The sequence below is a fragment of the Pseudorca crassidens genome, chromosome 13, assembly GCF_039906515.1.
Source record: "Pseudorca crassidens isolate mPseCra1 chromosome 13, mPseCra1.hap1, whole genome shotgun sequence".
NCBI lineage: Eukaryota > Metazoa > Chordata > Mammalia > Artiodactyla > Delphinidae > Pseudorca > Pseudorca crassidens.
In genome coordinates this window covers 68,213,518-68,234,849 of record NC_090308.1, presented here as the reverse complement: position 1 = coordinate 68,234,849, position 21,332 = coordinate 68,213,518, and the positions used below count along the sequence as shown (strand labels likewise).

The 21,332-nt window shown below is 41.6% G+C and overlaps 1 protein-coding gene and 1 long non-coding RNA gene across 8 annotated transcripts in view; both read left to right on the top strand.

The window, feature by feature from the left end:
- Nucleotides 1-362: 362 nt before the first annotated feature.
- LOC137204760 (uncharacterized) lies at nt 363-11,659 on the top strand. The gene is made up of 2 exons (XR_010933815.1): nt 363-3,332; nt 11,301-11,659. It is a non-coding gene; the product is annotated as an uncharacterized lncRNA (long non-coding RNA).
- A 1,002-nt stretch (nt 11,660-12,661) lies between these two features.
- The window catches only part of CFAP206 (cilia and flagella associated protein 206), a 31,548-nt gene continuing 22,877 nt past the window's right edge, over nt 12,662-21,332 (top strand). Inside the window, exons 1-4 of one of the 7 annotated variants that reach the window (XM_067702626.1) lie at nt 12,662-12,805; nt 14,390-14,498; nt 16,609-16,692; nt 19,582-19,672. In XM_067702626.1, the coding sequence (XP_067558727.1) occupies nt 12,699-12,805; nt 14,390-14,498; nt 16,609-16,692; nt 19,582-19,672 (391 nt within the window). In that variant the 5' untranslated portion in view covers nt 12,662-12,698. Of the gene's footprint in view, nt 12,806-12,852; nt 13,000-14,383; nt 14,499-16,606; nt 16,693-19,581; nt 19,673-21,332 lie in introns of those variants that run through there. The other 6 variants (XM_067702620.1, XM_067702625.1, XM_067702623.1 and 3 more) reach the window with 6 other exon arrangements.

The following is a 21,332-nucleotide window of genomic DNA, read 5'->3' as shown; positions in this document are numbered from 1 at the left end:
GAGATAAGGGGATATATGTATATGTACAGCTGATTCACTTTGTTATACAGCAGAAACTAACACTAATTTTAAAGCAATCATACTCCAATAAAGATGTTTAAAAAAAAGAATAATATAAGGTATGATAAGAATGTAAAACATACATACATGGATAAATACAGAATAAATAATTACACAAATATGTTAACAATGTCAGTCTTTGTTAATGAAACTATAGGTGATGGAGTTTTATCCCCCCCAGGTTTCCATAAAGATAATGTTACTTTTATAATGGGAAGTGTCCCAATAAACTATTTTTAAAAATAATTTTATTGAAGTATAGTTGATTTACAATGTTGTGTTAATTTCTGCTGTACAGTGATTTGGTTATACATATATATATTCTTTTTCATATTCTTTTCCATTATGGTTTATCACAGGATATTGAATATAGTTCCCTGTGTTATACAGTAGGACCTTGTTGTTTATCCATCCTGTATATAATAGTTTGCATCTACTAATCCCAAACTCCCACTCCTTCCCTACCCTACCCCTTGGCAACCACAAGTCTGTTTTCTATGTCTGTGAGTCTGTTTCTGTTTTGTAGATATGTTCATTTGTGTCATATTTTAGATTCCACATATAGGAGATATTATATGGTATTTGTCTTTTTCTTACTTCGCTTAGTATGATAATCTCTAGGTCCATCCATGTTACTGCAAATGGCATTATTTCATTCTTTTTTATGGCTGAGTAATATTCCATTTTGTGTGTGTGTGTGTGTGTGTGTGTGTGTGTGTGTGTGTATATATATGTGCGTGTGTGTGTGTGTATACCACATCTTCTTTATCCATTCATCTGTCAGTAGACGTTTAGATTGTTTCCATGTCTTGGCTATTGTAAATAGTGCTGCTATGAACATGGGTTCTTTTCGAATTATAGTTTTGTCTGAATATATGCCCAGGAGTGGGATTGCAGGATCATATGGTAGCTCTATTTTTAGTTTTTTGAGGAACCTCCATACTGTTCTCCATAGTGGCTGTACCAATTTACATCCCCACGAACAGTGTAGGAGGTTTCCCTTTTCTCCACACCCTCTCCAGCATTTGTTATTCGTAGACTTCTTTTTTTTAATATAAATTTATTTATTTATTTTTGGCTGCATTGGGTCTTCATTGCTGCGTGTGGGCTTTCTCTAGTTGCGACGAGCGGAGCCTACTCTTCATTGTGTTTTGTGGCTTTCTCATTGCGGTAGCTTCTCTTGTTGTGGAGCACGGGCTCTAGGCACACGGGCCTCAGTAGTTGTGGCACACGGGCTCAGTAGTTGTGGCTTGCAGGCTCTAGAGCACAGGCTCAGTAGTTGTGGCACGTGGGCTTAGTTGCTCCGCGGCATGTGGGATCTTCCCAGACTAGGGCTTGAACCCGTGTCCCCTGCATTGGCAGGCAGATTCTTAACCACTGCACCACCAGGGAAGTCCCTTCATTGTATTTTTGACTTGCATTTCTCTAATAATCAGCGATGCTGAGCATCTTTTCATGTGCCTAATGGCCATCTGTATATCTTCTTTGGAGAAATGTCTCTTTAGGTCTTCTGCCCATTTTTCTGTTGGGTTGTGTTTTTTTGTGTCCTGATAAACTATTTTTATACTAGGCACTTAATAAATATTTAAATGCCAGCCAAATTTTCATGCTTTTAGTATTGTGGGTGTGTATCTAATAATTGTTGAAGTCAGAGTTGCTTCCTTGTGCAATCGGGCTCATCTTGGTGCACCTGTCAAACCACTTCAGTTACCCACTGAAACTGTCATACTGCTCATGGCTTAATTTTAAATGGAACGCAGCTCTAGCATGAGACTGTGATTTAGGAGAGGATATCCTTTTGATGTATTTTGATGACCTGAATGACAATACATTTCTTCTTCAAGGTTTTTACCTGTCAGTGAAGGATTTAAATTGGAGTGTTAGCTGTTTATGAAGACTGATAGACTCTTGACCTTAAGAATATTTATTTGTAATATGTATTCATTCACAATAATTGTTACTGAGTGTGTGTTATATGTCAGGCATTGGTCTAGGAGCCTGGAACACAAAGATGAATAAGATTGGTAGGCCCCTGCCTCACCCCGCAAGCTCACACTGTAGTCACGGGAAACAGACATGAACACCAATATGTGACAAGGAGTGTTGGGGGCTGTAGGGTAGAGGTCTGCATAAAGTGCAATGGAGGCCCAAAGAGGGAAGTGACCAACCATGTGTAGGTGGGAGATTTGGTTAGGAATGACTTCACTGAATAGGATGACATTTGAACTGTGTCTTGAAAGTCACAGTTGGGTAGGGCAAGTATTCTAATTAAAGGAAGTTGCTTTAGCCAAAGCACAGAATGCTCAAGGGTGAGAGTCATTTGGAAGTTCGAGTTGAGGTACAGCAGGCATGAGTGCCCAATAGAACTTTCTGCAATGATGGAACAGTTCTATATCTTCACTGTCAAATATGGTAGCCACTAACCACCTGTTGCTAGCGCAACTGAAGAATTAAATTTTAAATTTCATGTAATTTTTAACCACATTAAATTTAAACAGATGCATGTGGTTGGTGGCTACCAGATTGGACAGTACAGGTCTAGAGATGAGGCCAGATCAAGGAGGAACTTACATCCCATTCTAGGGGGACTGAATTTTCTCTTCTAGGTAGTGGGAAATCTTCAAAGAGCCGTACATAGGGAATTACTTGATCAGCCTTGCATTTGGGAGGGGGGCAGACTAGAAGCAGATGAAACATTTAGGAGACCTCCAAACACAGTAACTAGGGAAGTAATTAGGGAAGGGAATGGACATCAGACAGGCTAAGAAGGTAGAAGGGGCTGGCCTAGTGACAAGACTGCGTGTGAAGGGTGACGGAGGGAGAGAAGGAAGATTACCCGAAGCAGGTTCCTGGCTGCTTTAATCATTGGGCCTGTTATTAAATCGGTGACAACTCATCCCAACAAAGAATGCCAAGAGTGGGATGGGCTTGGAGAGAAGATCAGTGTTAGAGATAATGAGCTTGGAGTGCAGGTGAGAAATTCAGGTGACCTGTTACTAGCTCTCTATTGGGTTGGCCAAAGTTTGTTCGGGTTTTTCTGTAAGATGTTACGGAATATACTTGCAGTATGCCAGGAGGGATTGGCAGTCCAGCCCTCCCCATTGGAGGGACAACTGTCTTCAAATAATCTGATGGAATTTGGGGCCATTATCTGGCCACAAGAAAATAGCTGCTAAAAGTGGAATGCAGCTCTTTTACAATTTCAGCAAAGCTGGAAAGGGTCAAAAAAATTCCTCCTCAAAAAAATGAGGACTTATGGACTACAGAGCAAGGTGAGTTCCTTGATAATTGAGAAAATAAAATTATTTCTTTTTTAAAAAGTGTAGTATAGTTGATTTACAATCTCGTGTTAGTTTCAGGTGTACAGCAAAGTGAATCAGATGTATATATATTCTTTTTCAGATTCTTTTCCATTATAGGTTATTACAAGATATTGAATATAGTTCCCTGAGCTGTACAGTAGGTCTTTATTGTTTATCTGTTTTATATATAGTAGTGTGTATCTGCTAATCCCAAACTCCTTATTTATCCCTCCCCCCCCTTTCCTCTTTGGTAACCATAAGTTTGTTTTCTATGTCTGTGAGCCTGAAAATATTTCTTTAATAAGGGTTTAGACTGTACCAAATTAAAGTTTGTCCTTGGGAGCCATGCTATAGTGCCCTTCAGAGGGAGACGAAGCACAAAGATGAAATTCAGTCTGGAGCCCAATCCCCAGGCCTCATGCCCACCTCCAACACCTGCTCTTCCTGTAAGTCTAGGGATCTGTTACTCAGTCAGCGCCCACCTTCTGACGCCCAGGCACCATTGGAAACTGCCGACTCTAGTTTGAGGCATGGATGGAAGGAGAGAAGACTAAGCATCCTCTCTTCCTAGGGATGTTTAAAGGGGTACTTGGAGGTAGGTAAGACATCCTAAAGCATGAGAATCAAAAGTTATGTCAGAGGAAGATCTGAAGACCTCTCATTTAAATGCCTCCTCTTTTCCTTCCAAAATTGTAATTCCTTCCAAAATCACGCTAACTTTTCAATAAAGACATTAAAGCCATCTAAAATTTCTCTTTTTTTCACTTGCGCACTCCTAAACTCACCTCCCTAACCCAGATCGTCTGGTGTGACTATTACATCCCACGCTCTGTTCTTAGGGATGCTGGGGATTCCACAAAATATGTTCCCTGCCTTCAAGGAGCTTGTTGTCTAGTCGGGGAGACAGACAAGAAAATAGATTCCCCAAGAGTACTGAGAGCTCTGTCAGGTGTATGTACTGGGGGGATGGGCTATGGACATTCCTCTTGGGATGGTGGAAATGTTTTGGAATCAGATGGAGGTGAAGGTTTAGGACTCTAAACCCAATATTGACAGGTCAGAGAAAGTTTCATAGGAGACATGGCTTCTGAAAACATGGAGGAATTAACCAGGTGAAGAGGGAAAAGGGACATTCAGATAGAGGAAGTAACCTCTGTGCAAAGATCTGGAGGCCAGCAAGTAATGCAACATGGCCAGAGAGTAGAAAGAGTGTGGTCTTGGGGGAGGGGAGGTAGTTGTGAGAGCTGAGGTTGGATGGCTGAGCTGAGATCAGATCATGATCACCTTGTATGCCGTGCCAAGGAGTTTGGACTTTACCCCAAGGCCACTGAGAAGCCTTCATAAGGTTTTAGGCAGGGGAATGACTTGATCAGATTTTCATTTTTGAAGTACCATTTTAGTGTAGGCAAGGATTCGGAGGGAGACGAGACTGGAGGCAGGGAGCTCATTTAGTTGGCTGCTGTAGTGATCCAGGCCCAGACCCCACAAAAAGTAGTTGCTTTAATAAATTCAGGAGAAGTGGGAATGGAGAGAATTGAAGTAATTCAAGAGGCAATAATGAAGACTTGGTTCTTAATGTAAGGATTGGGGAGATGGGTGTGGGAGTCGGTGGGTGAAAGCTACCTAGTAACATTATCTGCATATACAGAGTAGGTAAGTAGATAAGATACCAGAGTTTACCATGGGGGCTCCCATGGTATTTCTGATATGCTATCCCTCACTCTCCGGCGTTGAGAATCACTGCCACAGAGGCTGTAATGCAAAGGTGTTTATGCTTTAGATCCTATGTGTACGAAATTTTTTTTTTTTCTGTATACGACATTTACCTGGTTTGGGGAGAAAATACCTTTAAGAAAGAACCTATTGCCTTCACTTTTTTTTAGAGGCTCGATTTTGATTATGATAGAATTCACTCATTTAATTGTTTCGTTTTGTGTTCTTGTAATTTCAATTCTTTTGTAGCACATGAAAGAGCAGGACCCCATGCTTGGGGATCTGCAGTAAGTGTTTCAGGTTTCCCCCCATCTGGGTTGTGAAAATCTGATCTTACGGTTTGTTGTTTGCCCACTGGCTGATTCATGTGATGGAGAAAAAGGTGGGAAACAAAAATAATTAATGCTTTTCCTCATCATTCATCTTTTTTTTTTTTTTTTTTTTGCGGTATGCGGGCCTCTCACTGTTGTGGCCTCTCCCGTTGCGGAGCACAGGCTCCGGACGCGCAGGCTTAGCGGCCATGGCTCATGGGCCCAGCCGCTCCACGGCATGTGGGATCTTCCCGGACCGGGGCACGAACCCGTGTCCCCTGCATCAGCAGGCGGACTCTCAACCACTGCGCCACCAGGGAAGCCCTCATCTTATTTTTAAAGGTAATTGACAATCATAAAGAAAAGTAGATTTTTAAGGGTCAGCCTAATGAACTTAAGAACCTTGCTATTTTTGTGTCAGGAAACTCAGAATTTGCTTTTTTTCTGCCTCTTCATATCTGTGCCCATGTAACTAACCTCTAAAGAGGAATCTCTCTAAGGAAGTTGATTAAGAAATGATCTTGTGGGACTTCCCTGGCGCCGCAGTGGATAAGACTGCGCTCCCAATGCAGGGAGCTCGGGTTCGATCCCTGGTCTGGTAACTAGAGCCCACATGCATGCCTCAACTAAGAGTTTGCATGCCACAACTAAGGAGCTGGTGATCCGCAACTAAGGAGCCGGCAAGCTGCAACTAAGGAGCCCACCTGCCGCAACTAAGGAGCCTGCCTGCTGCAATTAAGACCCAATGCAATCGAATAAATAAATAAATATTTTTTAAAAAATGATCTTGTGTGGGCTTCCCTGATGGCGCAGTGGTTGGGAGTCGCCTGCCGATGCAGGGGACGCGGGTTTGTGCCCCGGTCCGGGAGGATCCCACATGCCGCGGAGCGGCTTGGCCTGTGAGCCATGGTCGCTGGGCCTGCGCGTCCGGAGCCTGTGCTCCGCAATGGGAGAGGAGGGGCCACAACAGTGAGAGGCCCGCGTACCGCAAAAAAAAAAAAAAAAAAAAAAAAAAGATCTTGTGATCTTCTTGACTGAAAGGATGTGGGAAGTAGACTGAAAATAGTTCATGCTTTTTCTAAGGGAAACTGCAGTAAGGAGCGACTTGCATTGTCTTGCTTGTGCCACAGTTTCTTTTTCATCATTACCCTGAAAATTCAGCTTCCCTTTCCGTTAGCAAGCATTTTTGTGGAGAAGGAAAGTTAAACTGGAAAGGAAATTGTCAGCTAATTCTAAGACTATGACTTCCTCCATTTCAAAATCGGTATACCACATATATTACGTAGACTAACACAATGGCTGTGTTTTTTTTTTTTTAAAGTAGCCAATCATTGCATAGCATATGGATAATAATGGAGAAGAAGAATGAGGTACAGTGAAAAGCACAAGATCTGGATTTTTTTTAACTTTTGAGGATTTTTTGGAAACCAGGATGCAGCTCCATTTTAATGATCTATAGCCAAAAAGCATAACTCAAAGTAGAGAAGTTCTACGTTATTGTGCCTTTTCTTTTTATTATGAAATAAAGCATATACAGAAAACGTTAATATAACATATGCACTATTGAATACATAATTATAAAGTGAACATCCACATAACCACTGTCCAGGTGCATTCGAGAATGTTAATCTACGGACACTTGCATGAGTTTCAGAGAATCTGAATTCTCTGAAATTACATGTAAAATTAGGGGCCTGATGCATTTTTCTGGGGGAAGGAGTCTAGAACTTTTCTTAGAATCTTAAAAGAGTTCCCTTCAAATTTGAAATACTGATTTGAGCAGTAGAACTAAGATGGCCCTGTGACTTAGTAGCTGTGTAATCTTAGGCTGGTCTTTTTTGCTCTCTGAATCTTGAATTTGTAGAATGCAATGAACGATAGTTCACGCTCTTGTGATGCTGTTGTAAGGAACCACTCATTTGTTATTATCTGTGAAATAACTTGGTAAACTCTTGCAAATGTTCATTATATATCTCTTTTAGTAAATGGAAACTTTCTTAGTAAGGTCTTTGCAATATCTAAAGAACTGCTAAATTGCTTTTGTTGATCGAGGCTGGTTTAAAAGTCCTGATCTATCATTGTAACAGCTATTCTGGCAACACTCCAATTCTGGACTAGGAAAACTATCTATTTTTCCCAGGCGGCCCCCGAGCTACTCAGCAATGTCTGAAGAAAGTCACTCAACTTGGCAGATTGCTTTCACTTTATATTCATGATCGTAACCTTCAGATGAATATCCATTCTTCTCAGCAATGAACTGAAAATTTCTATTAAGCATAATTTTCTGCTCTCCTAGGTGACTGTTTCCTATTATCATCTCTCCAAGATTATCCACAGTTCCACTTCTGACCATGATGGAATAACAAGGACTGAACTGAACTTCCTGCCACAAACAACCAGAAAACTGGACAAAATATATAAAGCAACTGTTTTCAGACATTGGAAGACAGACAGCACAGGACTATGATGCCTGAGAAAAAGGGAGCATATGAGGTTGAATGCCTCCCTAACTTTCTTTGTGGAGGCAATTTCCAGAATACTTGGAAAATAAACCCAAACAGAGACTAGAGATTAGCTGAGTTGAGGAGACAGAGACCAGCATTCTCAGAGGCTGAGGGAGCTGAATTTGAAGGGCAGAGTTTTTTTTGTTTGTTTGTTTGTTTTTTTTAAAAAAAAGCACAGCTCCATAAATCTGAGTCTTTGCTAAATGTTTGGCTGTGCATACATCGACTGAAAATCCACACAGCCCATCAAAGAATAACCAGGGAGTTGCAAGCTAAATGATTCCCAGAAATCACAGAGGATGGGCAGACATTTGAGCTCTGACCAGTCAGAATGGGAAGTCCTCAGTGAAAACCTCTGAGCAGTCATTACTTAGTAGTGGGGCAAAATTGCCTCTGGAGTGAAGGCTACTCTAGTCTCTTCCTAGTACAGCTGAAACACAGTTTTCAAAGGAATCAAAATGATCCAGAAATAACTTAGCTGCCTAAAAAAACCCAAAGCTCAACACTCCTTGAAGGGAGACAACAAAATTCAGGCAGTCAACAAGGATAACATTTACACCGTCCACCATTCAACAAAAATTAGTAAACATGGTAAAATGCTCAACTCATTTGCTCTTAAGACTTTAGGGAAATACACACACACACACACACACACTCACATATATATTCCCCTGTTTAAAAGTGTGATAGTCCCTGATCCCTGACATCTTAAAGTCACTTAATCATAGGAATTAAGTCTATGCCATTTCGTGAAGATAATCCTATTTATCTTTGAGTTAAAAGCATTCAGTAAAATGGAGCTCACTTTCTCTCCTATGACTTCCATCACAACTGGTCAACTCTGTTTGTTTTATGTTAAGTTAGATCCACTACTGTCTGTAGATTTGTACTCTGGTGTTCTGAAACAACATAAAGTCCTCTTTCTCTTCTAACAAAACTGAGACTAGTTCTCAGGCCATGTTTTTCTTAAGGTAAATATATCCAACTCCTTCCATTTCTTTCTGACAAGATTCTTCTTATCATTTTTTGGAGGCTCTCTAGTTCCTCCATGTTTCTTTTTAAATTGCTGCCATGTTAAAACTAGAAAAAACTTGTTCTACAAAGACTGGAAGTCCAATAAGTCATGGGAGTGTGAAATACATTTTCATATTGATTTTGTCAACAATAGTGTTAAAGGTAATAATCATATCTAAATGTATTGATCCCTTAAGCTATGCCAGACACTATGCTAAGTGCTTCATAAGGATTCCCTCATTTTATTCTAACAAATCTATGAGGTAGATGCTATTATTATCTTTGTTTCATAAATGAGAAATTTGGACCATTGAGAGGTTTATAGATGAACTATTATCACAGTAATATTGTATAATAAGCTACCCCAAAACTCAGTGGTTTAAAACAATGCTTATTTGTTCTCACACATCTGTAGGTTGGCTGGAGTTGGGCTGATCTAGGTTGGGCCCATCTGGACAGCTCTGCATCTCATTGAAAGACTGGTTCAGGCAATTCTGCTCCATATGTCTCTCATTCTTCTCCTGGGACCCAAGAGCTAGCCAGGGTATGTTCTTCTCATGACAGTGACACAAGCTCAAGAGGGAAAGGAGAAATGTGGGGTCTCTTAAGGCCTTGACTCTGAACTTGATACACTGTCACTTCCATACATCCCATTGGCCAAAGCAAGTCATATAGCTAAACTCAAAGGGCAAGGAAGGATACTCCACATAAGTCCATAACAAGGGTGTGCGTGCAAGGAGGAGTGAAGAATTAGGGCCAATTATTCAATGTAGCACAAAAGGCTAAATAATACTTCCAAAGTCACACCTATTGTAGGTAGCAGTTAGGGATTGAGTTTGGCTGAATGTAGTAGAAAACCTAAATAATGAGAGGTTTATTTTCTCTGATGTTATGGGAAGTCTGGAGGTAGGCAGTCAAGAAGACTGATATGGCTGCTCTGAGATATCACCAGGAACTCAGGCTCTTTTTTAGATTTTTGTTTCCTCACCCTTAAGCTGTGGTTCTCATCTTCATGTTCACGATAAGGCTGCTGGAACTTCGGCCAGTACATTCTCATTTCAAGTACAAAGAAAAGGGAAGGAGATAGACATAAATATGAAAGGCCTTTCTCTGCCTCTCCATCCAGTGATTCCACTTACATCTCATTGGCCAGGACCATGTCACAGGTCACCCCTAGCTGAAAGCGGGGGCTGTTATCTTTTTTTTTTCTTTCAGAATAGAACATTGTCATTTACAACACAATCAGTGTTGGTAAGGGAGAAGAACTTGTATATTAGGTAGGCAACTAGCAGTATCAGACACACGCAGGAAGTATTTGTGCCAGGATTTGCCCATTAGTTTAAAATTATACCTAACATGATGGAATTATTCTTACCAGCTTAAAAAATATTTAATGTTCTTTTTTCTTGTTTGTTTTTTTTGGCCACGCCACACAGCCTGCAGGATCTTAGCTCCCCAACCAGGGATTGAACCTGTGCCCCCTGCAGTGGAAGCACAGAGTCCTAACCACTGGACCGCCAGGGGAGTCCCCCAAAATATTTAATATTCTAACATAATATATGCTCATGAAACACATTTTGGTAGATATCTTAAAGTATAAAGAAGAAAACAGCCATGCTCTCATTGCCTAGATATAACCGCTGTTAAAATTTTGCTATATCACTTTCTTTTTTGTTGTGTTACTTTATGTAGTTACAGTTTCCAAATTGGGCTCAGTTTCTATGAATAGCTAGTCCTCTCATTTTTTTCTCTATTTTGTTTTATAGATCATAAGACTATATACTCATTATAGAAAATCTAGAAATTCAGAAAAGTATAAAGGAATAAAAATAACTAACCCATACTCAGATAAGTAATAAAGTAATAAATAAAATAAATAACTTAGATCCACACACGGCTAAGGATATTGGTAAATTGACTTACACACTTTTTATATATTATGTATATGAATATAGCTGAGGTCATACTGTATATATATTTTGCATTTGGCTTTTTAAAAATATAAGACAAACACCAGGTTTTTACTCACATTTTAAATGCCTGCCTAATGTTTTACTTTATCAACATTCCTTAAATCTCAGGTGTTTGTATTTCCAGTGTTTTGCTATTATGTATCTTGCTACTCTAAAAATCTATTTTTGCACAAGCTTCATCCACATACTACAAAAATTTTCTAGAAGGGGAAGATAAATAATCCTTTTATAGTATGACTTGGGTATTTTTTGTGTTGATTCATTTCCTAATAATTTGTGAATGTCCTTAAGTAAAGTTTATTTGGTATATTTGCTTGCAATTTGAGAAAAATTACTGGCAGTAGCCTTTTTAAAAATAAAACTTTATTGTTTGATGCTCTGCTTCTAATATCATTTTAATGCTGTTTCGTACTTTCATGTCAGTAGGTGGACCTAACGAACATTACCGTTAAAGGACAAAACCTCATTATTCCATCTCCAGACTCCGATGTGTTGTATGTGCTTCTAGAACGTGCAGTTTTCTCTTCTGGCATCTTGGGCTATCCTATTACTGACTTCCTTTGAACAAGAGGACATGAAATTAAACTGTGATCCTTCTTTTGTTTTTTTAAAAACTAGATACTAATGGAAGAAATGTTCACATATTGAGGTATGGGGAAAGTCATCCTGGCTTATACGTAATTTAACTTGAATTTTATGCTAACTAAAACAGCCGGTTTGTGGCCTATCAAACATACACTGTACCTCTGCTTTAATCATTAAAGAAAAGTGCATTGACCCTGTGTTAAAATTAGAGCTCCTTCCCTGGCAGCCAATGCTGGTACTCCTTCAATGATAAGACTTCCTTCCTGGTGCCAAGGCCATACTGACTGGCTGTGTACATGCTAATCTGTTTTTTTGAAACCTTGAAGGAATGCATCCCTGACTTGTTTGATATTCTTTGTTCTGACAAAATATAAAACTGTTGAAAACCATGCTTTTCAGGAGCAATTCCTCAGAGTTATCTGAAAGGCTGTGTCCAGGGCTGTAGGCCTCAGTTAAAACTCTTTTCTGTTCCTGTTATGGATTGTTTATTGATTATTTCCAGCAACAATACTTTTATATGCACTGCATTTCTCAAGAATACAACCCTTCCGTTTTCCCATCTCTAGGAACTGGCATCTGCTCGCCTCCCCCACTGTATCCCCTTTTTTAAAAGGCTGCATAGGTTTCCATGCTACCAAGTTAATTAATACTCTTGTTTAAGAGATCTTGTGTTTGACACCCTTAACCCACTGAGGTGTAGTGAACCTGCCTTCTTCTGCCTGGGATTTGGGTCTCTCTGTAGTTTTTTTTTTTTTTTTGGCTGTGTTGGGTCTTCATTGCTGCGCACGGGCTTTCCCTAGTTTCGGTGAGCGGGGGCTACTCTTCATTGCTGTGCGTGGGCTTCTCATTGCGGTGGCTTCTCTTGTTGCGGAGCATGGGCTCTAGGCGCACACGGGCTTCAGTAGTTGTGCCTCACGGGCTCAGTAGTTGTGGCACATGGGCTCTAGAGTGCAGGCTCAGTAGTTGTGGCACACAGGCTTAGTTGCTCCGTGGCATGTGGGATCTTCCCCGACCAGGGATCGAACCCGTGTCCCCTGCGTTGGAAGGCGGATTCTTAACCATTGCACCACAGGGAAGTCCCTGGGTATCTCTGTATTTGTTTGTCTTTGTTTTATAAAGTTATTCTCGTCCATCCTCCCGGGAAAGACTCTCAAGCTTGGACTCACCCACGCCTCCCCACCTTGGCCCTACCCACATCCTGGTCCTGCCCCCTTCGGGCCCTAGCGTTCGGTTTCCATGGTTATAACGCTGCGTCCTAGAGAGCCCAGCTGCCCAGAAGGCGCCCGCAAAGACCCCGGGGAAGAATCGGGTAGACGCGGCTCCAGCTCTCCATTCCGGCCAAGGTCAGCCCATTCGAGGCTCCGCGCCCTTGAGCCCGAGGTGTACCCCGCGAGGAAGCGAGCGTGGGGCCGTGGACAGAGCCTGGGCCGCTGGAGCATCCCCAGCCTGGTTGAGGCTGAACTGTAAGGACTCCTTTCTGGGCGCCGCCGCTGAACGGAAACAGCGGTCACTTCCGGCCGGAGGCACCCAGGTCCGCGGATCAGGCTTCTAACCCGTAATGCGATGACGCCTGAGCCCGCTCACCGCTGCTCGGGGCCGCTTGCACCGCCCCGACGGCCTGAACTTGGGGGTTTAGGCTTCCCAGAGTCAAGCACGGGCGGGTACTGAGGGGAGTCGTGAGCGGCCCGGGCCCGGCGTCCGAGGGCGCTCGCGCACGCGCAAGGCTAACGTTTGAGCACGGGCTCGTTAGGAGCTGCTGTTTTAAGCGCTTACCTTCTGCCACGCACTATTTTAACCACTAAATGTATAGAATTCAGTCCTCGCGACAACTCCGGGGAGAGGGTAGTAGTCGAATCTATGTTTTTCACATGAGAAACCGCTTCAAAGAGAGGTGAAGCAGATGCCCGAGGTCTCAGCTAGGAAAGGGTCGGGTCACGATGGAAACCGGGCACTCCGGTTCTGTTGGACAAGATGACGTGTTGTTGACCCTACCTGAACCCTAATAACGCTGAAAGTTAGCTTTATCTACCTGGGATTGCCTTTTTTATTCTCTACATGCTTATTTCCCCTGTGCTCAGTTACTGGTACGAATCAGAAAACCTGATAGCCATTAAAACCCGCCACCTTTTCCTGGTTTATAGTAAATGGAATTAATAACCAGGAGTTCATTTTTTTCCGTGATGCATAACTCCTGTAATATTTTTTGCTTTTATGTTTTTAATCAAGAGTCTAAATGCCAACTTGGTTGTGCTAGGAAGAGAATTTAGACGATCCAAGCAAGAATTGTTTTCCAAGAGTCATTATAATTATGAAAGGTCATTTAGTGAATGTGGTGGAATAAGCATTTCCTCTTTCAAGCTGGACTCGGCCGCCTACACAAATGGGAGTGGGGTTTCTCATTAATTCTACTCCACCCTGCCCCCAATAGTGTTTAGCCTTTTTTTTTTTTTTGCGGTATGTGGGCCTCTCACTGCTGTGGCCTCTCCCGTGGCGGAGCACAGGCTCCGGACACACAGGCTTAGCGGCCATGGCTCACGGGCCCAGCCGCTGCGCGGCATGTGGGATCCTCCCGGACCAGGGCACGAACCCGTATCCCCTGCATCGTCAGGCGGACTCTCAATCACTGCGCCACCAAGGAAGCCCTTAACCTTTTTTTAAATTTAAAAATATCATGCTATAAATGTACTTTTGGTAACCACCATCATTTAAATAAAGAGGGAATGTTTCAATCATTTGAAGCATTCCAGTTGCTCTCACTGTCATTTTTATAAATATGAAACAAAGTGATGAAAACAGGAGGGGCCTAGATACTCGTAAATACTAATAAGTTAATAAATAATATGACTTTACAAATATGTTAGTGGTGAAATCTAAAGAGGAAAAAATAGTATATAAATGCAATTAAAAAAATCTTTTTATTTAGCCAGAATGCCTCCCACTCAGGCTGAAAGTGTTATAAAGAATATCATTCGAGAAATAGGACAAGAATGTGCAGCCCATGGAGAGACTGTTTCTGAAACTCTGGTTGCTTTTATGGTAAGAATGAATATTTTTGTGAATTACTGCTTTATTAAAAAATGTGTTTAAGCGGTGCCCATTTTCCTCTTAAAATTCTGTGGTGTTTTCCTAACTGTTATTCCGTTGAAAACATCCTGAGACCGTTGGACAAGTTAGCCAAAAATATATATTTTTAAGTCTATAAAGCATGTTAGTTCTCGATTTAGGAGACTGATTTAGAAGATCTTGATAAGTTTTAGAAACATCAATAATGTTTTCCTATGTGGGAGTTTTTTTAAGATGTATTTTTGTTCACTGTTGTAAAAATTACTGATTGCCTTCATCTCGGAGAGGCAGCAGTGAGCGATGGCGTGAAGCCAGATCTTAATTCCCTGCCCAGGAGTTGAACCTGGGTAGCCTGGATGAAAACCAGGAATCTTAGCCACCAGACCAGCAAGGGCTAGAGGCTAGAAGCTATTTTTCCCTCGCTCTTGCCCCCAGTGGAAAACGCATTTCTCACGGAGGCAAAAACTGTAAAAACAGGTAGAAAGTTTATTATTAGAGACATAGCACAACAACAAGTGGGGGAGCACACAGAGAAACAGTTTGTTTAGTTAAGACAGAAGCTAGGCAGGGACTTCCCTGGTGGCGCAGTGGTTAAGAATCTGCCTGCCAATGCAGGGGACACGGGTTTGAGTCCTGGTCCCAGAAGATCCCACATGCTGCGGAGCAGCTAAGCCCGTGTGCCACAACTACTGAGCCCATGTGCCGCAACTAGTGGAGCCCGTGTGCTTAGAGCCTGTGCCCTGCAACAAGAGAAGCCACCACAATGAGAAGCCCACACACCACAATGAAGAGTAGCCCCGCTCGCTGCAACTACAGAAAAGCCTGTGCACAGCAACAAAGACCCAATGCAGCCAAAAATAAACAAATAACTAAATAAATTTATTAAAAAAGAAAAAAAGAAGGTGGGCAGAGATGCACATCTGGAGAGAAAGGGTGTGGGCGTCCTCCTTAATGAGGAGGAGTGCGGTAAGCGGGCAGTTAAATCATTTATGTAGGTCAGTTCTTCCAGGTCTTTGCCTTCCTTCTGGCAATCGTCTTTTTACCCCCTGGCTAATTTGTTTCAGGACCCTCTCCCCAGGTGCGCATGCACCTCTCAGCCAAGATGGATCTCGATGCAAAGGCATCTGGGAGAAGCAAGATTCATTGTGGCCTGGCATTGTCCCCTGACTTATTTTATTTTATTTTTTTTTCGGTACGCGGGCCTCTCCCTGCTAGTGGCCTCTCCCATTGCGGAGCACAGGCTCCGGACGCGCAGGCCCAGCGGCCATGGCTCACGGGCCCAGCTGCTCCACGGCATGTGGGATCTTCCCAGACCGGGGCACGAACCCTCATCCCCTGCATCGGCAGGCGAACTCTCAACCACTGCACCACCAGGGAAGCCCTGTCCCCTGACTTTTGACCCCCCAAGGAGACTTTCTGCGCACGCCTAGTGACTCCCTTGCCCCAAGGGTGGGGTGGGAGGGAAGCAGAGATCCCTTGATCCTTTACTCAAACAAGTTTGTGCCCCTCTTTGTTCTCACCATTACTGTTATCTTAAGGCATCCCCAAGAGACAAAACTTGGCTATTTACCCTGTCCCTGTGGTAGCTTCCATTTCGGAGAGTAAATAGGAGACTGATTTTAAATGTCTAACCTGGAGCCCATCTAACTCCTGTCTCAGGAAATGCAAACAGGAGACTAGCTGTAAGTGCCTGGCCTGAAGCCCACTTTTTGCTGCCCTATGAAATGTAAGCAGGAGGCTAGAGGTAAATGCTTAGCCTGGAGCCCATCTGTCTCCTGCCTCAGTCTCTCTACTCTTGCTTTTGTTTTAACAATACACAATAAAAAATACGATAAATATATTCAGTTTCCCAATGTAAAATCTAGCCATTGCTTTCAACCTGTTTCTCCATGTCCTTTTTCTAACACCATGTTCAGATTTGATGCTTATTGCTCCCTTTCTTCAGCCTCTAATGGTTATAAGAAAATCAGCTGAATAATCAACTGCTGGGTAGTCAAGAGGAAGTTATCTAAAAAATGGAAAATTGTTAAACTAATTTTGTAGTAACATGAAATAAATTGAATGGACTCTTTCCTACTCTCAGGTGAAAGCTGTTGTCCTGGACCCAAGTAGTGGCTTTAACACGGATAGAACTCTCGTGAAAGGTGATGTGCAGAAACTTGTAAAGGTGATTATCCAGCAGTTCTCAAATTTTGAATTATTACTTGCAATTCTAAATGTAGTATTTGTGTTGGTCAATATTGCCTTCAGCTCCGTGAAAGAAAACCCCACCAAATCGTGGTGCAGACAAATGAGAGTTTTATTTTTTCTCATAAAACGAAGTCTAGAGGTACATAGGCTATTTTTCCTGACTTCCTGGGTCACCATCATGCATGTGTTTTCACCCCAGGGTCACAAGATAGCTCTCCCACCTCTAGGCAGGCATAAGGTAAGAGGACAAAGGTCAAAATGTGTGTGCAGTTGGGTCTGTCACTTTCTTTTCGGAAAATAACAGGCTTTCCCAGAATCCCTCCCGTCTGTTTGCATTTATTGACTAGAATGATACTGCAAGTGAGCCTGGGATATTGATTTGTTTTTTCTTTCCTTTTTTAGCTGACCAAGTCTTTGCCTTAATCCAAACTGGGGCTTTGTTAGTAAGGAAGGAGGGGTATGGATACTGGCAGGTAGCAGTGTCTGCCACAGTATTTCAGAGACATCTTGTTATTAATCTAATGTTACATTGAGAACATTATTAACTGACTTGTCATATACTGTAAAATTATAGTACTAAATTAAGATTCATATAATTATTGATTCAATGTAATTTGTGTTTTTCAATTCGAAGGGAAAAATTGAACCCAGAGCAAAGAATTCATCGTTAGAATCAAGTAGGTGTGCCTGAAAAGCAATTTTAAGAACTAAAGAGGGCAGGAACTTTAGACATTGTTAATTTTTTCATATGTTTTAAGTTTGACTCACTGGGTTTAGATGCTTAAATATTTATTTTCTAGATATTCCTCAATGTATTTCCTAAAATTTCAACATTTATCTTTTTCTTCCTGGGCTTAATGATTTTAATTCCCTCCTTCACACAAAAGACTTGAAACAAGCTTTCCCAGACTTGTACGTGATATTTTCTGAGCTCAGACAAATGGGAGAGAAAATTTTCATCATCTCTATCTTCTCGCACAGCCAGCAGTTCACATAGTGGAGTGCAGGTCTGTCTGCAGATGCTGGAGGGTCAGGAAGAGCTTTGGAAGCTTGGAGCTGGGGAATATGTCATTACAATAACTGTGCAGAAGAGACTCCATGATTCTCTAAGGCAGCTGAGAGCTGGGTCTTTCTGTGCTGAATCTGAGAATGTGGTATAAGGCCTGTTTTTAGCGATAGGGGAAATGACTGATGGTTATTCAGAAATTTGATTGGACAGCCGTGGAGGAGAATCAAGGAGGGGCAGAAAATGTTTTTCTCCTTTTCATGGCTCAAGAAGAGTTTTGGTTTTTTTTTCTCCCTCCAACTCAACCAAGTTGGAAAGAATCAAGCTCAATATACTTTTTCTTTAAATTTATTTTTTTATTGAAGTATAGTTGATTTACAATGTTGTGTTAATTTCTGCTGTACAGCAAAGTGACTCAGTTATACACTTATATACATTCTTTTTTATATTCTTTTCCATTATGGTTTATGCCAGGATATTGAATATAGTTCCCTGTGCTCAATATACTTTTAATATGACAGGTACATTAACTGTCAATTTATATAATAATTCAAGTGATAAAGATTGTTTTCTTTTTTCTCAATTAAAAATCATGTTGATGAGCTAGTCTGTGCATTTGTAAAGTCTGTGCTTGGAACGCCACTTCTCCACCTGGAGGGGTCCAGGTGCATGGGTTCCCTAAAGATAATGTTCCGTCCTCACTCCTGCTTTCCCCTCTTCCTCCTCCCAGGAAAGGAGGGTTGGTGGCCTGGGAGTTGGGTTGAGGGTTGGTGTTGATGTGCCCGCTGGGTACAGACATAATATAAGTCTAACAGGTGAGATGGGGGAAGACTGGGCTTGGGGGGTGCAGAAGAGAGAAGAAAAGAAAAATTCAGGTGATCCTCTATTCTAAAGGCAAAGCAGAGAAGGGATGAGCCATCTATGTTTGGGGAAAAACAGGAGAAGATGGACCAGAGGAAGAAATTTTGAAACAGAAGGTAGAGCCAGAGAAAGTCTGTGAGCAGGGGGCGTAGCCGCAGCAGCGTTTTATAAAATGCACATGACCTCCATCATCAGCAAAAAAGAGTGTTAGGCTCAGATAAACAGTAATGAGGGGACTTCCCTGGCGGCGCAGTGGTTAAGAACCCTCCTGCCAATGCAGGGGTCATGGGTTCGAGCCCTGGTCCGGGAAGATCCCACATGCCGCGGAGTAACTAAGCCCGTGCGTCACAACTACTGAGCCTGCGCTCTAAAGCCCGTGAGCCACAACTACTGAGCCCATGTGCCACAACTACTGAAGCTCATGTGCCCCAACTACTGAAGCCCACACGCCTAGAGCCCGTGCTCCACAACAAGAGAAGCCACTGCAACGAGAAGCCTTATCACCAGAAAAGTAAGAGTAGCCCCCGCTCGCCACAACTAGAGAAAGCCCGCGTGCAGCAACGAAGACCAAACACAGCCAAAAATAAATAAAACAAACAAACAATAAACAAAAACAAAACCAAAACAGTAATAAAGGGACTCAGGAAGAGCTGTAGACAGGAGCATAAGCATCATGGTGCATTCACCCACATTCAGGCTGCAGAGACTAAGCAAAAGGTCAAGTTCCTTGCCTCCAACTAGACTGTTAGTCACTTGGGTATGGTAATATTGGTTAACTCAGGGGGAGTAGCTTATTACTTAATAAATGTTGTTGGTTAAGTAAACTATAAAGCGTAAAGTCCTCAATGACAAAAAACATAATAAAAATGGTCATTGGTAGATAAATACCAGAAATAATGGCTTTGATGTTGCTCTTTGATTTTGAGAATAACTTTGGAAAACACTTCTGATTTTTTCAGAAAATATAACTGGAAGCATGTATGTGATTTTCTTTTTTAGCTTTGTGTGACTCGGCTATTGGACAGTAAAAATCCTTCCCTGGACACCATTAAGATGCAAGTCTATTTTGATATGAATTATACAAGTCGAGGTAACATATATCTACCGATTTTGATACCCTTTTAAATAAGATTCATATTGTATTTCAGGTAATAAGGGTGTTGACTTAAAAAATGTTCACAACCTAAAAGCTGATTGTTATGTTTTATTCAGCGGGAAATTTTAGGACTTCAAGCCGGGGGGAGACAGCATCTCAAGTAACCCTGAGAGAACTGCTCTGAGGAGGGAAGGTGGGGGGGAGTCAGGTTATATAGAAGTTTTGCAACAAAGGGCAGATAGTCTAATGTCAAAAGAGTATTGTTAATTAAAGGGAACTGATATCCCAAATTAAGGAAATTAGGGCTTTTCTTTGTATGAGAAGATGCAAGAGTCTGGGCTCACTGATATGGACCTCAGCTGTCTGGAGCCAGTATCCTGTGTTTTCACATCCTGAATTTCCTCAGGGCTCACCGTGGGGAGTGGCTGCAGTCTGATGGCTGCTAGATGGCAGGTATTCTTTCCTTCCAGAGTTCCCTCAGGGCTCACCAGCTCACACTGGGGGGCTGCAAGTGCTGATGACTGTGACATCCTTTGTTTACTGAGATGGCAGGCAATATTCCATTTCTCAAGGGCTTCATTTGGTTGACCAAGAACAATTTAACTTTTTCGTTTATCTTTTGAAATTTTTTCCAACTTTGAAGAATGTAGTAATGTTGGAGATGCTAAATGAGAAGAACACCAATGGCCTTTGTGAGTGTCAAAAGTTTCCAAGTCTATTGTGTTTTGACTATTATACCACTAATACATAATAAATTAAAGCAACCAGCTCACTGAAGTTAAAATTTTTTAATTTGCTGATTTTATTTTTCCTGGTTTATATTATTATCGTATAATGCTTACCTAAATTATGTAACTTACCCAAAAATGAAGTGACTGATGAGAAATTTAAGCTTAGAACATATTTCCTTATGTAAATAGTTTCTTACATACATCAAAAATAAACTGGAGGGCTTCCCTGGTGGCACAGTGGTTGAGAGTCTGCCTGCCGATGCAGGGGACATGGGTTCGTGCCCCGGTCTGGGAAGATCCCACATACTGCGGAGCGGCTGGGCCCGTGAGCCATGGCCACTGAGCTTGTGCGTCCGGAGCCTGTGCTCCGCAATGGGAGAGGCCACAACAGTGAGAGGCCTGCGTACTGCAAAAAATAAAAAAATAAAAAATAAAAATAAACTGGAAAGAAGAGAAAAAAGGAAATGAAATTTCTCTGTAGACTACATTGCCTCTGCCCCACTGTAATTCAATCATTATTAACCATTTGGTGATTTTTGTTGTCTTTTTTTCCCTCTCTGAATTAACCTTTCAGTTATGCTACATGTGTAAAATCATATATCTTGCTTTTTTGATCAGTAATAATATTTTAGAACAATAAATAATAGTGGAATTGATGATGTAATTTAGATTTTTCTTACTTTCAAAGTTTGAGTTGTTTTTGTGGTAAGATTATAGCTATGAACTGGGCATGGTTGATATGTTAATTATTGCCCTTGTTATAGGGTGTCTTATTGACTTAGTTGCAAGAATTATAGTGCTGGTGAACTGCGGCTCCTTCCACGATTAAGCCTAAACCTCACTGTATTACAGGAAGAAGGGAGAGGGATACCATTCTTGATGCAACATCATATTACAGTAATGATATTCAAAGGAAATTTATC